Below are 21,156 nucleotides of genomic sequence, written 5' to 3' on the forward strand. Positions count from 1 at the left end.
TTTCCCTCTGTCCATCCCCTTTCCCTGAGTCACCTCCCATTGCATCATGTTTCCTATCTCTGGTGGACACACATGGGGCAAATCTGTGTTGTGCCACAGCTGACATGGTCACAGATGTCACTGTTTCCTCCTTTGGTCTGGGAGCCTGTTTCACATCTTAAGTGTTTTTGTTTTCTAGTACTATTCTGGTTCGAAGAGGCAGAAGATAATTTCAAAAAGTACTTTCCCTTTTTGCTGGAGACTTTTCCTTTAGCAGACCCTGAAATCCCTCTCTTTCCTGTAAAATTCCACAGGTGGGTGTGAACTGGTCTGTAAGAAAGTCAAATTATGGATTCCTGTTCTGCAGTCCAGACGTTTCCATAGCATGGTCCACTCCTGAGCCTTGTTCTTCCATTTGCTCATCTATCCCCTTGGTCACTGAATTATTTTAGCTTGGATCAGTGATGCTGAACCTGGATCATGGTCTCTGTAAGAAGTACTGTGCTCAGAGTCCCTATTTTTTTGGCCTTGACTCATTATAGGTTCATTTCTAACTTTTCTCTTTCAGGTTTGACATCCCGAACTAAAAAACAGTTCTTTAAACTGCTGAGAAAAATGCCACTTGTTGGAGCCATAGTAAGTATTGGAACAACTACTTCTGGTATTATCCCAGGTCCTTGTTTCAGCTCTCTTGGAGAATATACAGTTCTGTGCATCTTTTTCATGTCAGTGTGATCATAATGATCCAAGGATATACATCTGGAATGTCTTCTGCTGCCACCTGGTTGAATGACAGATTTAATTTCTACCTATTCTTTTTGTCATAATATCGCCCTCATAAAATGGAGGTGCCACCTTCTTTTAATTTTTTTTATTTGTTTTAACCAAGAATCAGTGTGGTAACAGAATTTTCCAGTAACGTTTCCTCGTTGTTAGATTTCAAGAAAATAATTTTAATTCTGGGAGAAGGAGGACAGGATTGAACTTGAGTTGCTCTTCTGAAGCAGTGTCAAGTGTGAGATAGCTAAGTTGTGCAACTTGGAAGGATATTTATTTTAATCAGGGAACTGGCCGTGATTAGTTTAGGGTTCAGATAACTATTAGCAGTAATTAGCATTGTAGCACAAGGCTATCAGAACCTTGTGTAATCATTAAAATGACATGAGCTGTGGTTTGGGAGATTCTTTCTTTGCACGGAAACTTGCAAGCACAAATGTCAGCATGTTTTAGCACGTTAACAACTTAACGATGAAGAAATGCCCAGCTGGGTTTGTTTTACCTGGTAAATGATGGTATCACACTTGATGGCACTGCTTTCTGCTTAGTGTGTTGGCATATCTGCACATTGACTGAGGGGTCAGATCTGTTACAGGTAATTTTATCAAAAGAGTAGGGCAGAGGAACTCTTTTTCCTTTTGCTGTAGACACAGAAGGAGTTCTCCAATTCTCCCCCAACCCTCCAGAAGGGAGTAGCATCCCTTCTTTGTTGTGTAAAGTACCCCAACTTTCACCTTCTCACCTGAGTAGCCCTTGATCAGATGAGTTCTCTTCTGCTTGTATTTTTTGCCTACCTCTTAGAAAAGGACACCTTGTACAATTCCTGTTGTGTCCAGGCTTTCCCTCCTTGGGGCTGACACTGCTCTCCTGTGCCAGAGGACTCCTGCTGTGCCCTATCTGTGTGCTGTCCTTGCTCTTTGGTAGGTTGATAGCTGATAACCTGTCAGTTGCTTACTGTGAGGCCTTGACTTTGAGGCATTCCAATGTCCAAAAGTCACTATCCCAACACCTGTGTTGCCTGGAAAAAGAATCTTTACTTTGGAATGTTCTGAGAGAAAAAGTCTTGAGTTTCTTGGGTGTAAGGTGTGAGTGAGAAGAAAGAAATCTCTGAACTGTGCCTGTAGTGGAGATTTCTTTGTTGTGTCTCTGTTTTCATGAGTTTCTAAACTGTGTGTGTGGTGGCAGAGGAGGCAAGGTACAGACCAGAACGCATCTGAAGGCTTCTGCAGATTAAAAACTGTGACTTAGAGAGGTTTGGTGGATAACAATGCAGTTTTCTCAAGCATTAGGGGAGGGTCTCAAAGCTCCTACTGCTCTTCCATACCCAGCAGAGAATGTCCTGTGTCTGGATGCTGCAGTGGTGGTGTCGAGCAGCTGAGCAGGGGCCCAAGTGCCACTCTGCAATGGCTTAATGGGCACGGTTCTGGGCTGTGCCAGCCACCATTCCCACAGGTTTAGAGCCTGGTGTACGCCAGTTCGCTGTTCCAGGCAGCTTGTTTTTGGAGGGAGAGGTTGGCAGGAAGGAGGCTGTGGCTTTTTGATCACAGAGCTGAGGCAATTCCTGTTCTACTCAGCACCACTGATGTAACCAGTAGGTTCTGTCCTGCACACACTCAAGTATTTATAATATGGCCAGTGCCACTGTTTCATAGGTTTTTCCTTTCTCCTTAGATTCAAAAGAAGATTGATGAAGCCTTGAATGATGTCACATCCAGTTTATCCTTCCTGAAAGATGAAAAGGATTATATCAAAGCGCTGCCAGAACAAGGCATGAGCCAGCCCCAAGTGCTGGAGAAGATGAAAGAGTACAGCTCCAAAGGTGAGTCTGTGCTGCAGCAGAAGTGGGTCTGTCAGACACCTGATATTACACTTGCCCTCTTAAACGAATTCCAGTGACTCCTGCACATGGCTTCCCCTTAAATATTTCATCCCTGATGCTCTTTGCTTGCAGGTTTTTTCTGTTTACCTTCTGGAAGTGACTAAGATCTGTGTTTATGACTTTTAATACTGTATTTGGGTATTCACACTGAAATTCCATTCCTTCTCCAAGAATTCTAGACTGATGGAGAGGTGGAAGAGCTGAGGAGAATAGAAATACAGAGGAAGTTATCTGAATGCATTTTGGTTTGCATTTCTGAGCAGTTGCCTTGATGTTTTACCAGAAATGTGTTTTCTGTGAAGCCCCAGGAAATACTCATAATCAAAAAAAGCAACTTCCAAGTAGGATTTTTAGGGAATTTCCGAGACTGTCTCTCTTAATTGAAGTGACCGTAATGGTCTGCACCTTGAAAAAGCCTTTTAAGGAAGGAAAAGTCATGCTGTTGTTCTGCTGGCTTGAGCCCACATAAGCGGTGTTTGACACTTGATTTGAGTTGCCTCTCTCCTGTAAATATCTCCACCCTGATTTGTGGAACTGTTACTCCTAATGAGCAGATCTGGGTGACTTCCTGTCCAGAGGAAAAGGTAATGACTGCCCTGCTCCTATCCCAAATTTGAGAAATGCCTTGAATTTTCTGTTACAACAGTGCATCTACTCCAGATTCAGAAGCAGATTCACAGCAGAGCATCCTGTAACAACTTCCTTCTTTTCTGCTGATGTGTATTGCTAGTGCTGCTTCTGTCTGTGTTTTCCCTTAAATTATTGTTTCCTTCCTTCACTGGGTTCTTTTTTCTTTTCCTGAGGTCTCCCCCTTCACCCCCCACACGCTATCCTTTGGAAGTTGCCTGGAAATACTGGTTGAGGTGACATTTGATTGAGGTGCCTGGTGTGCTGTAGGTTTTAGCAGTATAAACTTGGCCTTTCCATCTCTTCTCCGCTTACAGTGGTGGTGGGTGCTCTTTGAAAGTGGCTTCAATTTCGCCAATTTAGTGTTCAGTTGGTTGAACAGCAGTTTGGGGAGACTGATGGGGATTAAGTGGATTACATATTAGTATAACTGCTTGCTTGCTATGTGTTATGTGCTGACTCTTCAGTCATTGTTTACTTGCTGTTTGCCAAGTTCACACAATGCCAGGGGCTCAGCCCGACACACAGCTGCCTCTGGGGCACAAAACCCAGGGAAATCTCAAAAGCTGAGTCCTCATCTGTGCACTTTTCCGTGCACTTTTCCACACTTCCTGAGAATGGCTGGGTTTGTGAGCAGTGTGCTCTTCCTTCTCTTTCAGGAGACGTACGTTGGCAGGACGGGAAGGTCTCTGGGACTGTGTACAGTGGTGAAGAGAAGCTCACCCAGCTGCTAGTGAAGGTAAATTGCAAGCAGTCCAACTTTGCAGATACCCTCTGCACCTTCAGGGTGACCAGAAACCCCTTAATGCTGTTCCAGCACCTCAAAATAAATAAGGAAGATGAAAAACTTAAGGCTGCCCAAGTTTGTAAACAGCCTGGAATAGATGTAGGAGGAATTAGTAGCAAAGCATTTGAGCAGCATAAATCTGGCCACATAACTGTCCCTGCAAAAACACCTCGTAGAGATAACTGGGCCAGTCAGGTGAGATGTTTTGAGTGAGAAGGTAAGGAGCTGGTTTCAAGTGAACTGGAAACTGGTACTGCAACAACTTTCACCGAGCAAAACTAAATCCTTCTTGATTTAAATAAAAGAGAAGTTTGTAAAGTGTTGCTTTTTTTTTTTTTTTTTGGCTTGGCTGAGTGGTCCAAATCTTAAACAATGGAGCACTGGCATGTTTCAGTGGTGTCTTTGTTAGGTCTGTTTACCTGCTCAGGAACTTCTCCCTTTGAGGAGGCTGGAGAATAACCTGAACAGCCTAAAGGTCTGTTTACTGGTACATTTCCTACCAGAGTTCTTTTGCTAGGAAAGGAAGTTTTACTCCTGGGAACAACTTTTGTAACAAGTGTAATGAGCTCTGTTTGGTGGTTTCTATTGCTGTTTTCTTCCTCCTGTTGACATTTTCTTTGCCACTTCAAGGGAAACATAAAGCTCAGAGCAGCCTTTCTGGAGGGGCCTCAGAGTGTTGTGGAAACATTCCCTCTGTTTGTGCTGATTATTCTGCTGTATTTCTTTTAACATCCCTGCAGTTGCTTTTTGATCTGGACTGCAGGAGATTGGAACTGGCCTGTTCCAGCCTTATATCCTGTGAGTCCACAGTTGCAGAAAAGCATGAAATACTGGTTTCCACATCCACTTTTGTTGTGGTGTGGGTGGCCATTTGTGCTTTTTTTTTTTTTTGTGCTTCAGAATTCCCCCTTAATAGTAAACTTGAAAACTAGTTCTGCAAAGGAAGTTTTTTGGCCTGTTTTGTGTAAAGCGATCTCAAGAGTGCGTGTTGTTCTTTTTTAAAAATTGTCTTTACAACAAGAGCTATTGATATGTTATAGAATCAATCCAAAGGTCAAAATGCCCTAGAAAAACGTGTTGTTTTTTTAAAACTTTTTTTTACTCGTCAGCTTGTGGCGTTTACTTGCAGGAGCAGTTAAGTCCAAGGAGATCCGCAGTGTTCTTATGGTTAAATGCAGCTAATTTACTTATACAGTGCACGTGGGGAGTTCTCAAAGCTGCATTGATAATCCAGTCCTCCATCTGTAAGGCTGACTTTCTGTCTTTGTTTCCTGAAGGTGTATGAAGAGTTTGCCTGGAGTAACCCTCTCCATCCGGATATATTCCCTGGCCTGAGGAAGATGGAAGCGGAAGTAGTGAGGATTGCCTGTACACTCTTCAACGGGGGCCCCAAGTCTTGTGGTGCTGTAAGTAGCCTGTCTTAACTTCCTGGACATTTTGGATATTTTTAACTCTGATAAGTGCAAAGGCACCTTGTGCTCTGCAGATGAGGCTGAGGTCGAGCTCACTCTGGGATATTCCATGCCGACGTATCTGTGTGATGGAGGATGGTTGCTTTATTCCTCTTCTTGGTGAAGCTTTATGAGAGACAATTTAACTCAGGGAAATAGTTTTCTAGACAAGACTATTTAGTTCAGCTTTTTTTTCTCCACTTTTAAATGACACAGGCTCGATGGCAGTTGGAAAAGAGAAGTGGTGTAATGCAGCCTGGCTGGTGGTCCTTGGGGGATGGTGAAGAGAGCAGTGTTACTTTGAGTAGCTCCCCCTCAGTTTTAGTCTCTGGACTGGAAATCTGTAGCCTGGCAGATTGCTGGGATTGAGGGCAAGGCCAGCTGGCTGGCTGGTCACCAACAAGCAGGCATGGCATGTATTGTCAGCTGTCCAGCTGGAAAGCTGTGTCTCCAGGCTTGTGTGGCCTTCCAGTGCACTACAGCAGAAACCAGTTTTACAGCCTCGATAAAATTCCTAGCAGGAGTCCAAATGTGTGTTCTTAAACTGATTCTTTCAGTGTTGATCAAAGAGCAAAAGATAAGAAGTTGCATGGTGAAATATTGTTATAAAAATAAATCATGTCTTCTTCCCCTCCTCTCTCTCCTTTTGGTGAGGATCCCGAATTCCTGAGGGCAGGTTCTCTCCCTGTTTACACGGTGTGTGGGACAGTGAGGTCTTATCTCCTGGCATGGTGGTTAGGTGCAGCTGGCAGACAATATTTGAGAAGAGTTAGTTGAGTCTGTGAGAAGAATCCGGATGAGGTTTTCCAGAGACTGGCAGAGGTGCTTGGTGTAAAACGTGCTGGAGAGGAGAGAAGGCTGGCAGTGGCTGAAGGTCACTTGGGAAGGCAGTGTTGACACAAGAGCTTAGGAGATGGGCTTGAATGGGCTTTATCTGTCACTTGGAGGCTTGGTTGTGCTAAGGAGTTAAGTACTGGAGTAGCCTTATAGTAGGTGTAGTTGGGATCAGACTCCAGCTGCGTTGAAGCTGAAACTCAGCAGTGCACTGTGTGGGAGTATAAGATGTGATTGCCTTTGATAGGAGGAAGTGACACCCTGTGACCTGACTTGTCTTCTCAGGACTGTATTCCTTGTGCCACCTTCAAGTGTACAGAAGGAATGTGCCTCTTTGCTTTTATAAGAAACATTTAACCTCACCTCAGCTCCCTCCCGGCTTGCAGTGCTGAGAACGGGGGTGAGATTATCCCTAGAGTGGGGAGGAGGCTGGGGATCAAGCTGTTGAAACTGGTTTTTATCACCAGTTGGGACATCAACTGATAAAACAGGCAGATAACTGTGTGCTGCTGATGGATGCTTGGAGAACTTTGCTTGCTGAAGCCTGCAAGGAGGACATTCGGGGTTTGTTTCGTAAAATGTGTTGTAAAAGCATCACCTCGGCCCTGTGTGCTCCTCCACTGAAACTGAAAAGTGGAATTGCTGGAGAGGAGGTCAGAACAGGTAAAAAACTGCTCCAAAATAGTAAGACTGTGACACAGCCAGTGTGAGACCTTCTGCTTTTCCCTCGGTCCTCTCCTCCCTCCTGAGGATGGTGCCATAAAGCCAAACAAAGGAGCAAAGCAGACACACAACCTGCCGTGGAGTTACATCCCAGCTGGATGAACAGTCCCATTTGCAGGGTGAAGGGGAGGGCTGAAGAGTTGATTGGCTGGAAACAGAAGAGTAATTGCAGCCCTGTAATTATCATGTCCAAACAAGTGTCTCCAGTGGACTTTTTGTCTTCCTCCCACGTGTCCCTTCCTGACTGGGAAGCATCCAGAGTTGCTAATCATTGACAGAGAGATGTGGGTAGGTGTATGGAGGTCACATGCTCTTTAAGTAGTTGGCCTCAAAGACTTCTTATTTTCTTCTTTCCAAAGCAGAATTAACATTTCACAGTAACTTCTGGAGACTTGGACAGTTAAAAAGTCATTTAAAAAGAGCATTTTTTCCAACTGATGCAATGGTTTCTCAGGAAGGCCCTGCTGTAGCTGGTGGCTCAGACTGCCACAGTTACACTTCAGTAGCTGGTGAGGCTGTAAAACAGAGGCTTTAAGGCTAAACCAGAGAGCGTGCAATGCTCTGAGTTATCTTTAAATTGATCTGTTGATGAGGGGCTGCTGGTGTGTTCTGCTGAGAAGGCTTCTGGTTTATTTGATTCCACTTTTGCGGTGTTGAAAATTAATTTCTCTGAATGTCACCACTGCCTTCTCTGAGAAGCAGTGTGTCATAGTGCCAGGCCCCCTGGCCACTGGATTTAAGCAGCAGGGACTGCTTGACCAACTTTTTGGTGCCTGGTTGTGGTCCCTGAAGGCCAATGGAGCTTGCTGGTGTTTCTGGATAGTGTGTCTGTGGCTATGCTGCGTGGAAAATGCCAAAAGTTTCTGTCTGGACTTCTCAGTGAGGCAGTTTCACTTACTCTGTGCTCTGATTTCCACAGCATGTTGCAAAACAGCATTTTGTGGGACTGATAGTCTGCTTTTCAGTCTGGGAAGAGCAGCACGGTGCCACATTTGTGCTGTTCCTGAGGTTTTCACACATCTCTGTGTGGTCCTGCCCTGTGTTGTGTGGACACCTTCCTCAGCAGGATCTCTGGGGAGCAATCCCCTGCTCCCTCTCTGAAGGTTTTTGATGTGTTTAATAAATGCTAAAATGAAACCTATCTTTTTTAGGTTTCTGAATGTTAAACTAGATGAGCAGGCTGCATTATTTACAGGAGTTGCCTTTAGCTGAGCCACGTGAGCTGTAATTTTTTCTCTTAAACATAGGCATAAAACCTCTAACAGTGCCCTGGTGGTGGTGGGGGATGCAGACATGCCTTTGCCTTAAATTGCTCTGAGAGATGTTCCAGGTTTTTAAGCAGTTTTAAAAGCAATCATTTTCAGCAGTGGATGGATGTTTCCTATTTCTCACTAATTACTACTATTGTTCTTACTTTTAATTGTGTTAGGCAAGAGCAAAGAGACAGCAGTTGGGGAGTTTTGGCACCTGGGAGATTCTAATCACATTCTTGCAATGATTTGGAAGGACTAATTAAGCTCAGCACTGAGAGGAGGAACTGGGGGATTCATTCCTGTCTGCTGTGTGCATGTGTTCGTGTTCACAAGGTGCTTTGTTTTGCAGTGCTGGCTCTGTTTCACCTGTATTTTGGGGAGAAATCACCTCTTTTATGCAAGCTTCAATGATTTGTGTGTTCTAAGCAGTTTTTTGACCTTTAAAAAGAAAGGGCAGCTTTGAAGTGTAGGGAGAAACTGTGTTTGGAGATGTACCTGTGCGTCTTTGATGTCAGTCTCTCTGTGAATTCCACTTTTTCAACAGCTGAGGGCAGAAGTGGGAGACGAAATCAGCAGATGCAAACCTAATCCTCCTGTAGAAACCCATTTTATCTCTTCTCCCCAAACTCCAGGGCTTTCAAACTTTGTCCTGGTGCTGGCTGCACATTTGACGTAGGACTTGAACAGTGAAATGTAAGTGATGTGTCTTGAGGGGAGGCTTAAACTGTGCAGATCTGTCAGATTTTATCTGGAGTGATGAGCAGGTCACTTTGAGACAAGACACAACTAGTGGAATTTACAACCTGCAGGTTTACAGGGGTTTTATGGGAGGCTGCCACAACATTATGACCATGCAGTGGGCCGGGGTGTATTTTTTTATTCTAATGCTACCTTAGAAATAAATTATAGTGTGCTTTTTTTATTCATGGGGTAATTCAGCTCCATGAATTTTTTTTCGTCAGCTTTGTCTCCAGGGCCCGAATGGAGGCATTTCTTAAGGTGAAAATGCAAACAAAACTTGAGAGCCCACAAACCAAAGTGGTTCTTTTAATGTCTGACAGCTTAACAGTGACACACCAGGGAAATCCTTGAATAGGGACTGTACCTCTTACTGCTGTTTGTAATGTCGAGGGTCCAGAGCAGTGGGATTTGGAGGGAGGGAGCAACAGATGCGATATACCTGGTTGAGAAAGCAGGAGGGATATTTATTCCCTGTGCTCTCTCCTCTCCCCTCCCATTTGGAAAACAATAAATAACTCAGGAACACAAAAAGTCTGTTTCCTCGCCTTTTCCCGCACACTTTGCCTGGCTCTTGAAGATAGCACAGGGTTGGAAAACCACTTAAAACAATGCCTGTTTCCAGCCCCTTTTTCCCATGGCACGGCTCGAGCCTGTGGACTTCCATTTGGAGGAGGGAGAGAGCTGTGTGCGAGCCCTGGGTGGTGCTGAATCACTGCGTGCTGGCCGGGTGCCGGCTGCCCCAGGGCTGGGGAAGTGCGATCCCGTGACAGTGATTCAGGCTCTGGCTACAGCAGAACGGGTTTGCTGTGGGTAGCTGAGCTGCCAAAGTCTCCTATACAAAAGAGCAGGCTCCATCCACAGGTACAATCTGTGGGGACCAGAAGGACTTGGCTGTTGTAGCTGTACTTGGCTAAAGGTGCTGCCTCCAGGTCAAGCTGCTCTGGTACTTCTCTCTGGCGGAGACTTGTGATGTGCTGGCTGTGGGCCAGTTTAGGAAGCTGAGCTGGCTGAAATTTAGCCTTTTGGGTGGTTTTCAGCTGCTTGAACAAGCTTTCTGTGTGGTTGTCTGCATGCCAGTCCTGCTGCCGGGGGGGTAGGATCCATCCTGGATGTTGTTCCTTATCCTGCACGTGACCAACTGCTGACAACTGTTGACTGACCTACCAGAAACTGAGTATGGCTCAGCGTTTCCATGCAGGTGATAAGCCAGACTTTGAGGAAAGGTTTGTTTATATAGAGAGGCAAGATGGTGGTGTTTTGGTGGAAAGACTGAAATATGGGAATAAGGCTGTTTTTTTTCAAGAACAGATTATCAGGATGAGAGTAGGGAATGCTTGCCCAGCAAGGAGCAGGCCTGATAGCGTGGAGTGCCTGGTGTTCAGTAACATGAATCCCAAGATCCCAAAGTCCTTCCTGGCAAAGTTTTCACAATCGTTGCAATATCTGTGTTGCAAGGAGTGTTACAAGTACGCAGTAATTCCTCTTCTCCCACCCAGTAGGAAGGAAGGCAGCCCCTGTTATACCAGCTGGGCTTTTTTCCCCAGTGGTAATAGCTGACAGCTTGACAGATCTTTTCATAAGAAGAGTTGAGAAGTGACTGACACAGCCCATAAAAAACTTAAGACATTGTGTTCCTGCTACCATCCATTTGCTTCACAATTAATGCAGCGATGTCTTTATCCAGTGTGAGGCTCTGTTAGGTTTTATCTGTGACAGCTGTTGCTTTTAAACTACCAAAAAAAAGCAGAAGTTGTCTGTGGTGTGACAGTCACTTCCACACTTGCCTGTGCCAGCAGCTGCTGCTGGCTTGGGTCCTGTTAGGAACAAATGTGGCAGGCTGGTTTTTGTGCCCGTGAACTTTGTTCCTTGTCTCTGTACTTAATGTTTAGTCATTGTCACACAGTCACACCTCTTTTTATTTTGGGGGTTTTCAGCTATGTCAGCTGGGAAAAAACCCAAGGAAACCCCAAACTTAGAGGTGTCACAAGACATAAAAATGTGATTGCATCCTTTTAATGTTTATTTCTGGGAGGAAGAGGTTAAAAGGGGAAGTTGCAGTTGGTTCAGCAGATCTGAGGATCAAAACTAGTCCCCCATATGCCCGACAAGCAGCTTTTGATTCCTCTTTCACCTGCACTTCTGTGTAACTGTCCCAGGTACCCCCTTGCCTCAGGTTATGATTCTCCCAGTAAGGGAGTCCTGCTGGCTGCTTGAGAAACCAACCTCATGTTTTTCCAGGTTAAAATTTTACTGTGGAAGGTTTGTGCCCAGTGTCCCCTGTGTGTCAGAAGTCATAAAGCCTGGCCAAGAAGAGACAGTCCTCCCACTTGAGGAATCACTTCTTGTAAAGAGTTTAATTTATGTATTTGCAGCAGCTCTTGAGTTCCAGTCTGCAACAATAAACCTGGGTATACCTTCCCCTCTTCTAACTCCTGATGCAAACCCCCTTTGTTCTCCTCTGGTCAGGGTAAAGAGGGCTGGGACAGCACAGCTGGTGGGTTGTGTGGATACTGAGGGGCTTGCTGGGGAGAGGAAGACAGAAATTCCTCCTGGTGGGTCCTTGAGGGCTTAGAAGCCCTGGTGTTGATGAGGCCTAGGCTGGGCTCTGCAGAGAGAAGGTGGGAGAGAGCTCTGTGTCCTGCAGTTCTCCAGGTTATGGGAAGGTTTTGTAGCTCAGGAGCAGTGCCAGCTCTGAGCCCTGAGCTTGACTCTGTGCCTCAGTGTGGCACTGCTCCAGACCTAATAAACCCTGCTGGACTGCAGTTGACTTAACACAGACTCAGCTTTGTTGTTTCCGTGTACGTGGCATAATTAATCTGTAATCCTGATAAACAATCCCCAGGTAATCAAGAGCTTAAGTACGTACTTGCAGTTTTGTGAGGTGGAGTGTGTTTGCCAGCTAGTGACTATACAGTGTGGTCCCCTCCTGTTAGACTTTGGAGTTGAATACTTTATTTTGTTTTCCCTTTCCCCCACCCCATTTAAATGGAGAATTCAACATTTAAATGTGCATTTTCAAGCTGAATGTCAGAAAGCTGCCTCGTGCTGTTCACCGGCTTCTGCTGCCTTGAAACCCCGAGTTGTCCTGTGGCTGAATCCCTATGTTTTTGCTTTTCCCTTCTGCAGCATGCATGTTAAGCAGTTGTTTTAACTTGTTTGCTTCTTTCCTTCCTGACAGATGACATCTGGGGGGACTGAGAGCATCCTGATGGCCTGCAAGGCCTACCGAGACCTGGCGTACGAGAGAGGCATCAAACAGCCAGAAATGTGAGTGGTACCTCCACAGCTCTTGGCTTTGGGGGCTTGTGGGATTTACTGTTCCTCTTGAGTTGAGGTGGCTGATGGACCTCAATAATCCTTCATTTCATAGCTCATTACCACCTCCTCCTTGTCCATCTCTGTCTGGAGGAGAGAACCCTGGGTGGAAAGAAGTGGTTCAAAAATGGTTCAAAGGCACAGGAAGCTTTAAGCAGCCTGGGGGGCACAAATGTTGCTGGGGGGGCTGTGGTGAGCAGATGTATTTTGACAATACCTGTCTGCTGCTCTAGACAACCTGTCCATACCAGCTTTGAGCCTTTCTTGAGCAGAGATTGTCAGGCCCTTTGAAGTATTTGAGGGTTTTGATTTATTCGGATCAAAGAGGGTTTAGCCTTAAAATGCTCGGACTGGTTGGAGCTCAAATGAGGAATTGTGCTAATCATTACACTGCTAATAGAGGATTTGCTGTCTCTAATGTGCTGCTTCTTTTCTAGATAGTGCAGCAAAACTATTTCTCTGGTTAATTGCTGATGAGGGGAAAATGTAAAAAGAAATTAAACACTGGTGTTCGTCTTCTGCTGAATTCTTCTGGTTCTTTTCTTCCCTCTCTAACATTTAAGGCCCTGATAATGATATGAGGCCTTAGAAAACAAGGTTAATTAAGGCTGTTCAAACAGCCACTGCCATTTGAGATGGGAGACACAAATGTTACATTCATTTTGTATATTTATGCTGCTCCTTCCTTTTTGTATCATCTCCTCTCGGGGAGGGTGGCCGGGGGAAGATGGAGATGGTACAATACTGTTTGATATGACAGGAAAGTAGATTTCTTGGGAATTCTAGTTCCTGGTTGACAGAAGGCCACGCAGAGGGTTGTTCAAGATGGAGTGTCCATCATGTTAGTCCAGACCAGGTGTTGCCTGAGTTGACACACACACTCTGTTACTTTTCCAGGTTGGTCCCGGTGAGTGCCCACGCGGCATTTGACAAGGCAGCACATTACTTTGGGATGAAGCTGATTCAAATCCCATTGACCAAGGCTATGGAAGTGGATGTCCAGGTATCGCTTTAGGCAGCACGTTGTTCTTTCTGTGAATAATTAGCACTGTACAGCAACTAGCAAGAAATCTACCAATCCAGGTAGCAAGAGGGATGAATGCTTTCTGGAAACAAGGAAAAAGGGCACGAGGGAAGTGCCTGTCAGTGCACATGAGACTTTAAGTTAAAATAACTGGATGTAAACCATCCCTTTGCCTTGTTTGATTAATTCAGGATCAAGTAATTTATGTATTTCGGAAATAGCTCCAGATTTCAGATAAGGGTGAACAAAAATGTTCCAGGATTTCTAGGTGGATGAGTTAATGCCTGCTGGTGCTTGTGGCTCGTTGCTTTGCTCTCTGTCTGCTTTTTGTGTGTTGGTTTTTAGGACCAGACTCTGCATGTTTTCACTTTTTGTCTTTTTTGGCAGGGTGGCACTTGGTAAATGGAATGTGAGCATCTTCTCTCTTTAAATCTTCAGGCAATGAGGAGAGCTATCTCGAAGAACACAGCCATGCTGGTCTGTTCTGCTCCCCAGTTCCCACATGGAATTATGGACCCTATTGAAGAGGTGGCAGAGGTAGGATACCCCTCCCTCCAGGGACTTCTGTGTGTTGTAGGAATAAAGCAGCACAAGAAGAGCAGAGGGGGCTTCCAGGATGCCAACCAGTGAATTTGGTAGGAGAAGCACACTGGTTGAAGGGTAGTACTGTCCTCAAATGAGGTGTTGACCAACAGCAGAGTATGTAGGATGCAATTTGGGACTGATATTCCTGATATTCCTTGATACCTGAAACAAAAGAACAGCTAAATAGTCCACCTGGTGAAAAGGCTTTGTTTTAGGGCCTGATGGTTGTATCAAAATCAGCGTTGAAGTCTGAGAAATTGTGTGGAGGGAGTTAGGAGTCAAAGGGCTGAGATTTTAGTTTTCAGACACAGCTCTTGATTTCTTCCCTCTCTGTGCTCCAGTTATTTAATTTGTGTGGAACCAGCCAGGGCCTCTGACCTTCTGTTTGTTTGGCTCACGCCCTTATCCTGCATCGAGGATACTCCTTTCAGACCCTGTTGCCATATCCCTTTGGCAGACACAACAAACTACCAAAATGCCTTGTTTTTCCTCTGTGCAGAAGGCAGGAAAAGGTGTCCCAGAGGTAGCCAGCCCTTCCAGATCTCCTATCCTCTTGAGATAGGCTTGAGAATGGCATGATGCTCCCAAAGGCTCCAGTGAACATTTATTTGTGAAATGGCAAGTATATCTTGGTGACTGGAGTTTGGGTGCCCCAGCCACATCATTTTCTTCCCTGGTCTCTTGTTCACACACAGCTGGCAGTGAAGTACAAAATCCCCTTCCATGTGGACGCCTGCCTGGGTGGATTTCTCATTGCTTTCATGGACAAGGCAGGGTTCCCTCTAAAGCATCCCTTTGACTTCCGTGTAGAAGGTGTGACCAGCATTTCTGCTGATACCCACAAGGTAAGAAGAGGGTCTTCCAGTGCTTTCATTTTTGGAGTGTGATTCCTGTTGCCATCCCTGCCTTCAGGCATTTCTTCTCTGTGGGAGGCAGCACTGAGGTGCAGGGGTAGGGGCTGCTCTGTTCATGTGCTTTGTGCAATGTGCCAAAGTACAGAATCACAGAATCATTTAGGTTGGAAAATACCTCTAAGACTGAGTCCAGCCTTTGACTGATCTCCACCTTGTTACCCAGCCCAGAGCACTGAGAGCCATGTCCAGTCATTCCTTGAACACTTCCAGGGATGGTGGCTCCAGTACCAACCTGGGCAGCCCCTGCCAATGCCTGACAACCCCCTCTGTGAAGAAATTCCTCCTGATGTCCAACTTAAACCTCCCCTGGCACAGCTGGAGGCCATTCCCTCTCCTCCTGTCCCTTGTTCCCTGGCAGCAGAGCCCGACCCCCCCCGGCTCCCCCCTCCTGTCAGGGACTTGCAGAGCCAGAAGGTCCCCCCTGAGCCTCCTTTTCTCCAGGCTGAGCTCCCCCAGCTCCCTCAGCCGCTCCTGCTGCTCCAGCCCCTTCCCAGCTCCGTTCCCTTCCCTGCACACGCTCCAGCCCCTCCGGGTCTCTCCTGTTGAGGGCCCAGAACTGGGCCCAGCCCTCGCGGTCCCTCAGCGGTGCCAGCACAGGGACGGGCACTGCCCTGGGCCTGTGCCCACACCATGGCTGGCACAGCCCAGGGGCCCTTGGCCTTCTTGCCCCCCTGGGCACACCCGGGCTCGTGTCCAGCCGCTGTCACCAGCACCCCCAGGGCCTTTCCCAGCTTTGCAGCCCCTCTGCCCCAGCCTGGAGCTGCAGGGGTTGGTGTGACCCAAGGGCAGGACCCGGCACTGGGCCTTGGTGTCCCTCAGCCCACAGATCCAGCCTGTCCAAATCCCTGTGCAGAGCCTTCCTGCCCTCCAACAGATCAACAGTCCAGGCACATGGTGAGTGCTTGGCTGTGTTCCTGTGCCCTTTTGGTGCTCTCTGACACTGTCTGTGCCCCTTGCAGTATGGCTACGCCCCCAAGGGTTCCTCGGTGGTGCTCTACAGCGACAAGAAGTACAGGAAGTACCAGTTCTTCATAGCCCCCGACTGGCAGGGGGGTATCTATGCCTCCCCCTCCGTGGCAGGCTCCAGGCCTGGTGGGATCATAGCTGCATGCTGGGCAACTCTGCTGCACATAGGAGAGTCAGGCTACGTTGAGGCCACGAAGAGGATCATTAAAACAGCCCGTTTCCTCGAGTCAGAGTACGTGTCTTTGTGTTTGGGTTGTGCTCTTCAACCCTGTGCTGCACTCCTCCTCCCAAACTGCTCCTGTTTCTGTTTCCCTGGAGGAGCTATGGCATGGGACCTGCTGGGTAGGGACCTGCTGGGCAGTTCTGGGAGAAGATGCTTTGTTTGTGCCCAGAGAGGAGGGGTGCAGGCACCTTCATTCAGCTGGCTTTGCTTGGAGAATTCCTTCTGCCTCAACTATGGCTGAGGAGGGAATCTGGAGGGAGGACAAAAGAAGGGTTATACTCTCTCTTGTTGGGGTATTTGCATGGCTGCATGAGAGAAGCTGGTTTTCTCTGCTAGTCTGTCTTCCCTTGCCTTTCTGTCTTCCCTTTTTTCCATTTCTTCCTGAATTTACTTGACTTTAGGGTATGTCATGACCCGGCTCCTCTTGCAACTCCCACTGACCTGGGCTGGCTGCATGATTTTTGGGTGGGAATGTGCTGTCATCTGTTCCCTTCTGTAGCTTTTCCCTTAAGGCTCCAGCTAGGTGGACAGAATGTCTGAACCCTGATCAGTCATTTCTTTTCTCCTTTTTCCATCCAAGGTTGAGAAAAATTGACAGCATCTTCATTTTTGGGAAACCAGAGGTGTCTGTGATCTCCATTGGCTCGGACACTTTCGACATTTATCGATTATCCAATTTTTTAGCTGCAAAAGGATGGAACTTAAATGTCCTACAGTTCCCACCAAGGTGAGTGTATGGAGGCCAGGATATGCAAGAGGGTGTGCAAGATAGGCATCTTCAGGCCACACAGCTATTATGATTTGCTGAGTGGTGTTGTCCATATCTGGTAAATTGTATGTAGACTTGTCCTCTGCAGAGAAAGAATTACTTCTGTAACTGCTGATATACAGCAGTGAGGATAAAGCAATAGTAATTTTAATGAGCATGGCAGAGGAACATATCTGAGGCTCGCTTTCTATTTACCTCTAATGCAAGCAGAAAAATATAAATAACCAAGGCTTTATCTCACGTTAGTTAACTGAGGGTTTATAGATATATTTTTATTATCTTCCTGCTGCCCATTGGAGATGAAGGTAATTGAAAGAACAGTGAAGGGCTGATCATTTTCAGTGATGTAAAATGAATGTTTGCCAGAGACTTTCCTTAAGTGGGTAGTTGGGTTTTTGTGGGTAAAAGGGGCCAGTGCTGTCAGATGTAGCTGCACTGAAAAAATTTTTGACTGGCCACACGAAGCAAAGTCTAGGGAGCCTGAGGTGATAGCTCAGAGGTGCATGTAGCCCTGTTCCTTCTGGTGGATGCCAGCTTCCACTCTGGGGGGTGGTGATGGCTTGAAAGCTGCAGAGGAAGGAGAGGGAAATGATGGCAAGGATTACCATCCTTGCAGGCAGCTGCATTTTTCTCACCAGAGGTCCCTGGAATGAGGTGAGAAAATGATAGGCCTTTAATGTAATGGTGAAGTCCAGGAAGGAAGGGAGGAGGAGCTGACATTTGCAGAAGAAGAGCTGAACTCGCCAAGCTTGGTTCCTGTAAGTATTTTGCAGGGATTACCCTTAGTGGTGCTTAGGGAATGCTTTTTTAGGGAGATACATGGTTATCACTGCTCACAGAAGGACTAAAGTGCTGTCAGTTGCTTGGAAAATAGGGAGCTGTACGTTCTGGAGGTGGTTAATGTCTCCCTCTGCCCTGCCTACCCAGCATCCATCTCTGCATTACTCAGCTGCACACGAAGCCCGGCGTTGCTGAAGAGTTCCTGAGGGATGTCAGAGACGGCATCGAGGACATCGTGAAGGACCTCAACGCCAAGACCACAGGCATGGTGAGGAGGCCAGCACACAGTGAGGGGATGTTCTTGGGGGGTGGGCATGTTTCTCCTTTGTAACAGCCTGCTCTTCTCTGCTTAGGGAGCTATCTATGGAATGGCACAGTCCGTCCCAGACAGGAGCTTGGTAGCAGAGATTTCCCAGGCGTACCTGGACGGCCTCTACAGCACGGATGTTCCTTGCAGTGAAAAGCACATGAACGGCTCTCCCAGCCACCACTGACTGTACAGCAACAATGGATGCCTTGCCAGCTGGCACTGGAGTGGATCAAAAAGTTTCCTAGGGAAGAGATTGCAGTAAGCCTTTGTTCCTACAACTGCAGGTCTGAGCGTGGCTTGATCTGGAAGAATTCCTTCCCTGTCTTAGTCTGTTCTGAAATCCACATTATTTTCATGCCCAACTTCATTTTTAGGGATTTTCTTCCCCTCCCCCTGCCTGTTTTATCATGGCTGTTGATGGTCAGTTGAATGTCCATTCCACAACTCCAAATTCCTCAGGTATTCTGCGTGTCACTTCATTCCTTGCTGTTCCTCCTCCTCAGACCTGGTATTCAGCCAGTGTCCAGCCAAGTGTTAGATTTGAGTTCTCATGTTGTGTTCCAAAGCTTCAATCTTCCCAGAAGTTAAAGGCAGAAAATAAATTGAAAATTTTGTTTTGTTTTGAGTATTCCTCTAAGCTACTGCATTTAACAGACTGTGCTGGGAGCCTTATATCTGTGTAATGCAGAGCTGATAAATTGGGAAAGGGAAGATGGTCACGGATTCCTTTTGAAATCCCCTCTGGAGATCTCAGCGAGACTGCAATCAATATCTGCTGAGGGGGAGAAAAAAACAACACAAAATCCTTTTCTGGAACCTCTTGAGTAGCAGCAGAAATAGAAACCCAAGCGGGTGGTGTAGGGAGAGGAGCTGGATGGTACTGAAAATCCCGGGTACATCGTAGCTGTTTTGCTTCCCTGCCTCTTCCAGAAGACATGCATTTACCACCTGGAGGGCTGTTTTTTACCTTGCACAATTCCGGAGGGAGGTGCAAAACCAGTTTCCCTTCTCATAACTTGAAGGTTTTCCACTGTCCCCTCGTGATGCTGTAGCAGAGCTAGCCAGGCCCTGGATGTCACGTGCAAACGGACGGTGCCAAAGCTGACGGTTCTTTTTTTTTTTTTTACCACGATCTTTTAGTATCAAAAAGGTGACTTTTGTATGAGCAGTAATCTTTGCACTGATTCTTTTAAGGCACATTCTCAAAAGGGCATTCACCATTGTGCCTTGATGCTTCTCTGGCTTTTTTTTTTTTGGTTGTTTTTTTTTTGTGGGATGCCAGGGAGGGCTGGAGGGTTCAGCTGTTGGCCGTGGCCTCGGCTGCGGTCGTCTCTTTATGGTACTATGCTGAAAATAAACTGCAAAGGCAGGCTGGCCTCAGAGGAAGGACACCTGCCTGTAAGGTAGGGTAGTAGTTGTATTGAACCAAGTCCCTTCACAGTATTACAAAGATGCTGGGAGAGCTCTGCAGCAAGTTGGAGGTGCTCAAGCCTTGGGCATAGGGCTCAGCCTTCCTATTTTTCTCTGTTGTTTTTATGGTGAGATCATTTTCCCAGTGCAGCTTGTGAGGCAGTTGTAGCCTCAAGGCCAAGCCAGAATCTCCTTAAGTTATTAAATACCAGTGGAGTTACTCCTGCAGGGCTTTCCCATGTTTCCTCTGAGCTTTTTGCTTGGAACAGAGAGTTTTCCAGGCAGAACTCCACACGTGGGCAAAGATTTCATGCCATGTCTGCATAGGGGATCAGAAGACATTTCTCTGCTGTAGAGGGCCTTTTGCCTGAAGCTGACCCTTGCTGAAGCACACACTTGCACAGTAATTTTACAGAATGAGAAAGTCACTTACCAGCCACTGCACAAACCAGTGCAGCCCTGGGCCCAGCCACTGTGGCAAGAATACTGGCTTTCCAACAGTTTTATTCTCAGTGCTGGGAGAGAAAAGTATTTTGGCCATCTACCCTGAAATTGATGACTTGATGCGTGTCTCTGGGCCCTTTTGAAATCACTGAATTGCTTGAGAGTCTCTTGATGGGGTTATCAGCTCTGGCAGTTTGTACTGGACCCATTTATTCTGTCAAGGTCTTGCCAGTGTGACCATAACTGCATCTCTGAGCTTGCAGTACTTTGGAGACAGTCTTAAGTGTCTGGCTACTGTGATGGTTCTCTTTTGAACTGAGATTTAACAAAACAAAGCAAAAAAGGGAGGTACTCTTTTTGTTTCTGCTTTAAAAGAAAGAAGGGATGGATCAGGGGTGGGCTGAAGGAGAGAGAAAATCCCTTCTCTTCCTTCCCTAGTTGCATTTTTCCTCCCAGGAAGTAGATGGATCTAACAGATCAGTGCTCCATTTCACATTTCTGGAAGTATTTGAAGATGTTATTTGTAAGTCAATATATTCTATTCTGGGCTTTGCTTATTAATAATATTTGTGGGTTTAGTTGTTTCATGTGTGTTTGTTCTATACTGTAATGTAATCCTGTGGTCAGGAGCGGGCCACTGTAATTTACTTGTGTGTAGTCTTTATTCATCCTGGTCACCTCACATGTAATCTGCATCTCCTTTATCATGCCAAATGGTCTTAGAAAAATGGATTAACAGGCTGTGTGATTACTTAAAAGACAAAAAAGAAGAATTTGATGAACTGGATTATGATCTGAGACTGGATGGTACTTTAGACCTGGAGGGATTTCCATGGCTGTTAATTCCCGTGAGATTTCCAGCTGTCAGGTTTTCCAAGCTGGACACTGAATTTGTTGCTTGTACAGAGAACTTCCAAGGGATTTGCCTGCTCTTAGGTACTAGACTGAAGAATATCCAATGGGATGGACCAAGAAGAGATGTGTGTCTTCATGCCATGGATTTCATCTGCACTTTTCTGATGACGTGGAGGAGAGGGGAATGGAAGGGTTGCGTACAACACAATAATATCCTGCCCAGTAAATCCACGTGGACTTTTTAATGAACAAACAGGATGAGTTCACCTGATGGCAGTATTTCTGTGTTTCTCTGATTTGCCACTGTAAAACTGGAGGCTGAAATAGCTGAAGAGATGGTGAAAATGGGCCTAGTTTGTATTAAAATGGTGTGTTTAGCTATCTAGGCTCCTTGAGCTCTTATTTTCCTGTTTCGATGGTCATTTCAATGACTGGGGACCTGTTGTTCCCGGTCTTTGCTCATGCCCAGCCTGGGCTGTAGCAGGTAGGGATGGTTTATGAATCTTAACA

The 21,156-nt window shown here is 46.2% G+C and overlaps 1 protein-coding gene across 1 annotated transcript in view; it reads left to right on the forward strand.

Moving 5' to 3' along the window:
• Positions 1-21,027, forward strand: part of SGPL1 (sphingosine-1-phosphate lyase 1) — a 31,490-nt gene extending 10,463 nt beyond the window's left edge. Inside the window, exons 3-14 of the mRNA XM_064662199.1 lie at positions 548-615; positions 2,428-2,575; positions 3,922-4,001; positions 5,327-5,455; positions 12,230-12,318; positions 13,264-13,369; positions 13,829-13,927; positions 14,671-14,820; positions 15,849-16,087; positions 16,659-16,805; positions 17,775-17,895; positions 17,981-21,027. Coding sequence (XP_064518269.1) covers positions 548-615; positions 2,428-2,575; positions 3,922-4,001; positions 5,327-5,455; positions 12,230-12,318; positions 13,264-13,369; positions 13,829-13,927; positions 14,671-14,820; positions 15,849-16,087; positions 16,659-16,805; positions 17,775-17,895; positions 17,981-18,121 — 1,517 coding nt within the window. The 3' untranslated portion in view covers positions 18,122-21,027. The remainder of the gene's footprint in view (positions 1-547; positions 616-2,427; positions 2,576-3,921; positions 4,002-5,326; positions 5,456-12,229; positions 12,319-13,263; positions 13,370-13,828; positions 13,928-14,670; positions 14,821-15,848; positions 16,088-16,658; positions 16,806-17,774; positions 17,896-17,980) is intronic.
• Positions 21,028-21,156: the final 129 nt, after the last annotated feature.

This window comes from Pseudopipra pipra, chromosome 8, assembly GCF_036250125.1.
Source record: "Pseudopipra pipra isolate bDixPip1 chromosome 8, bDixPip1.hap1, whole genome shotgun sequence".
Classification (NCBI taxonomy): Eukaryota; Metazoa; Chordata; class Aves; order Passeriformes; family Pipridae; genus Pseudopipra; species Pseudopipra pipra.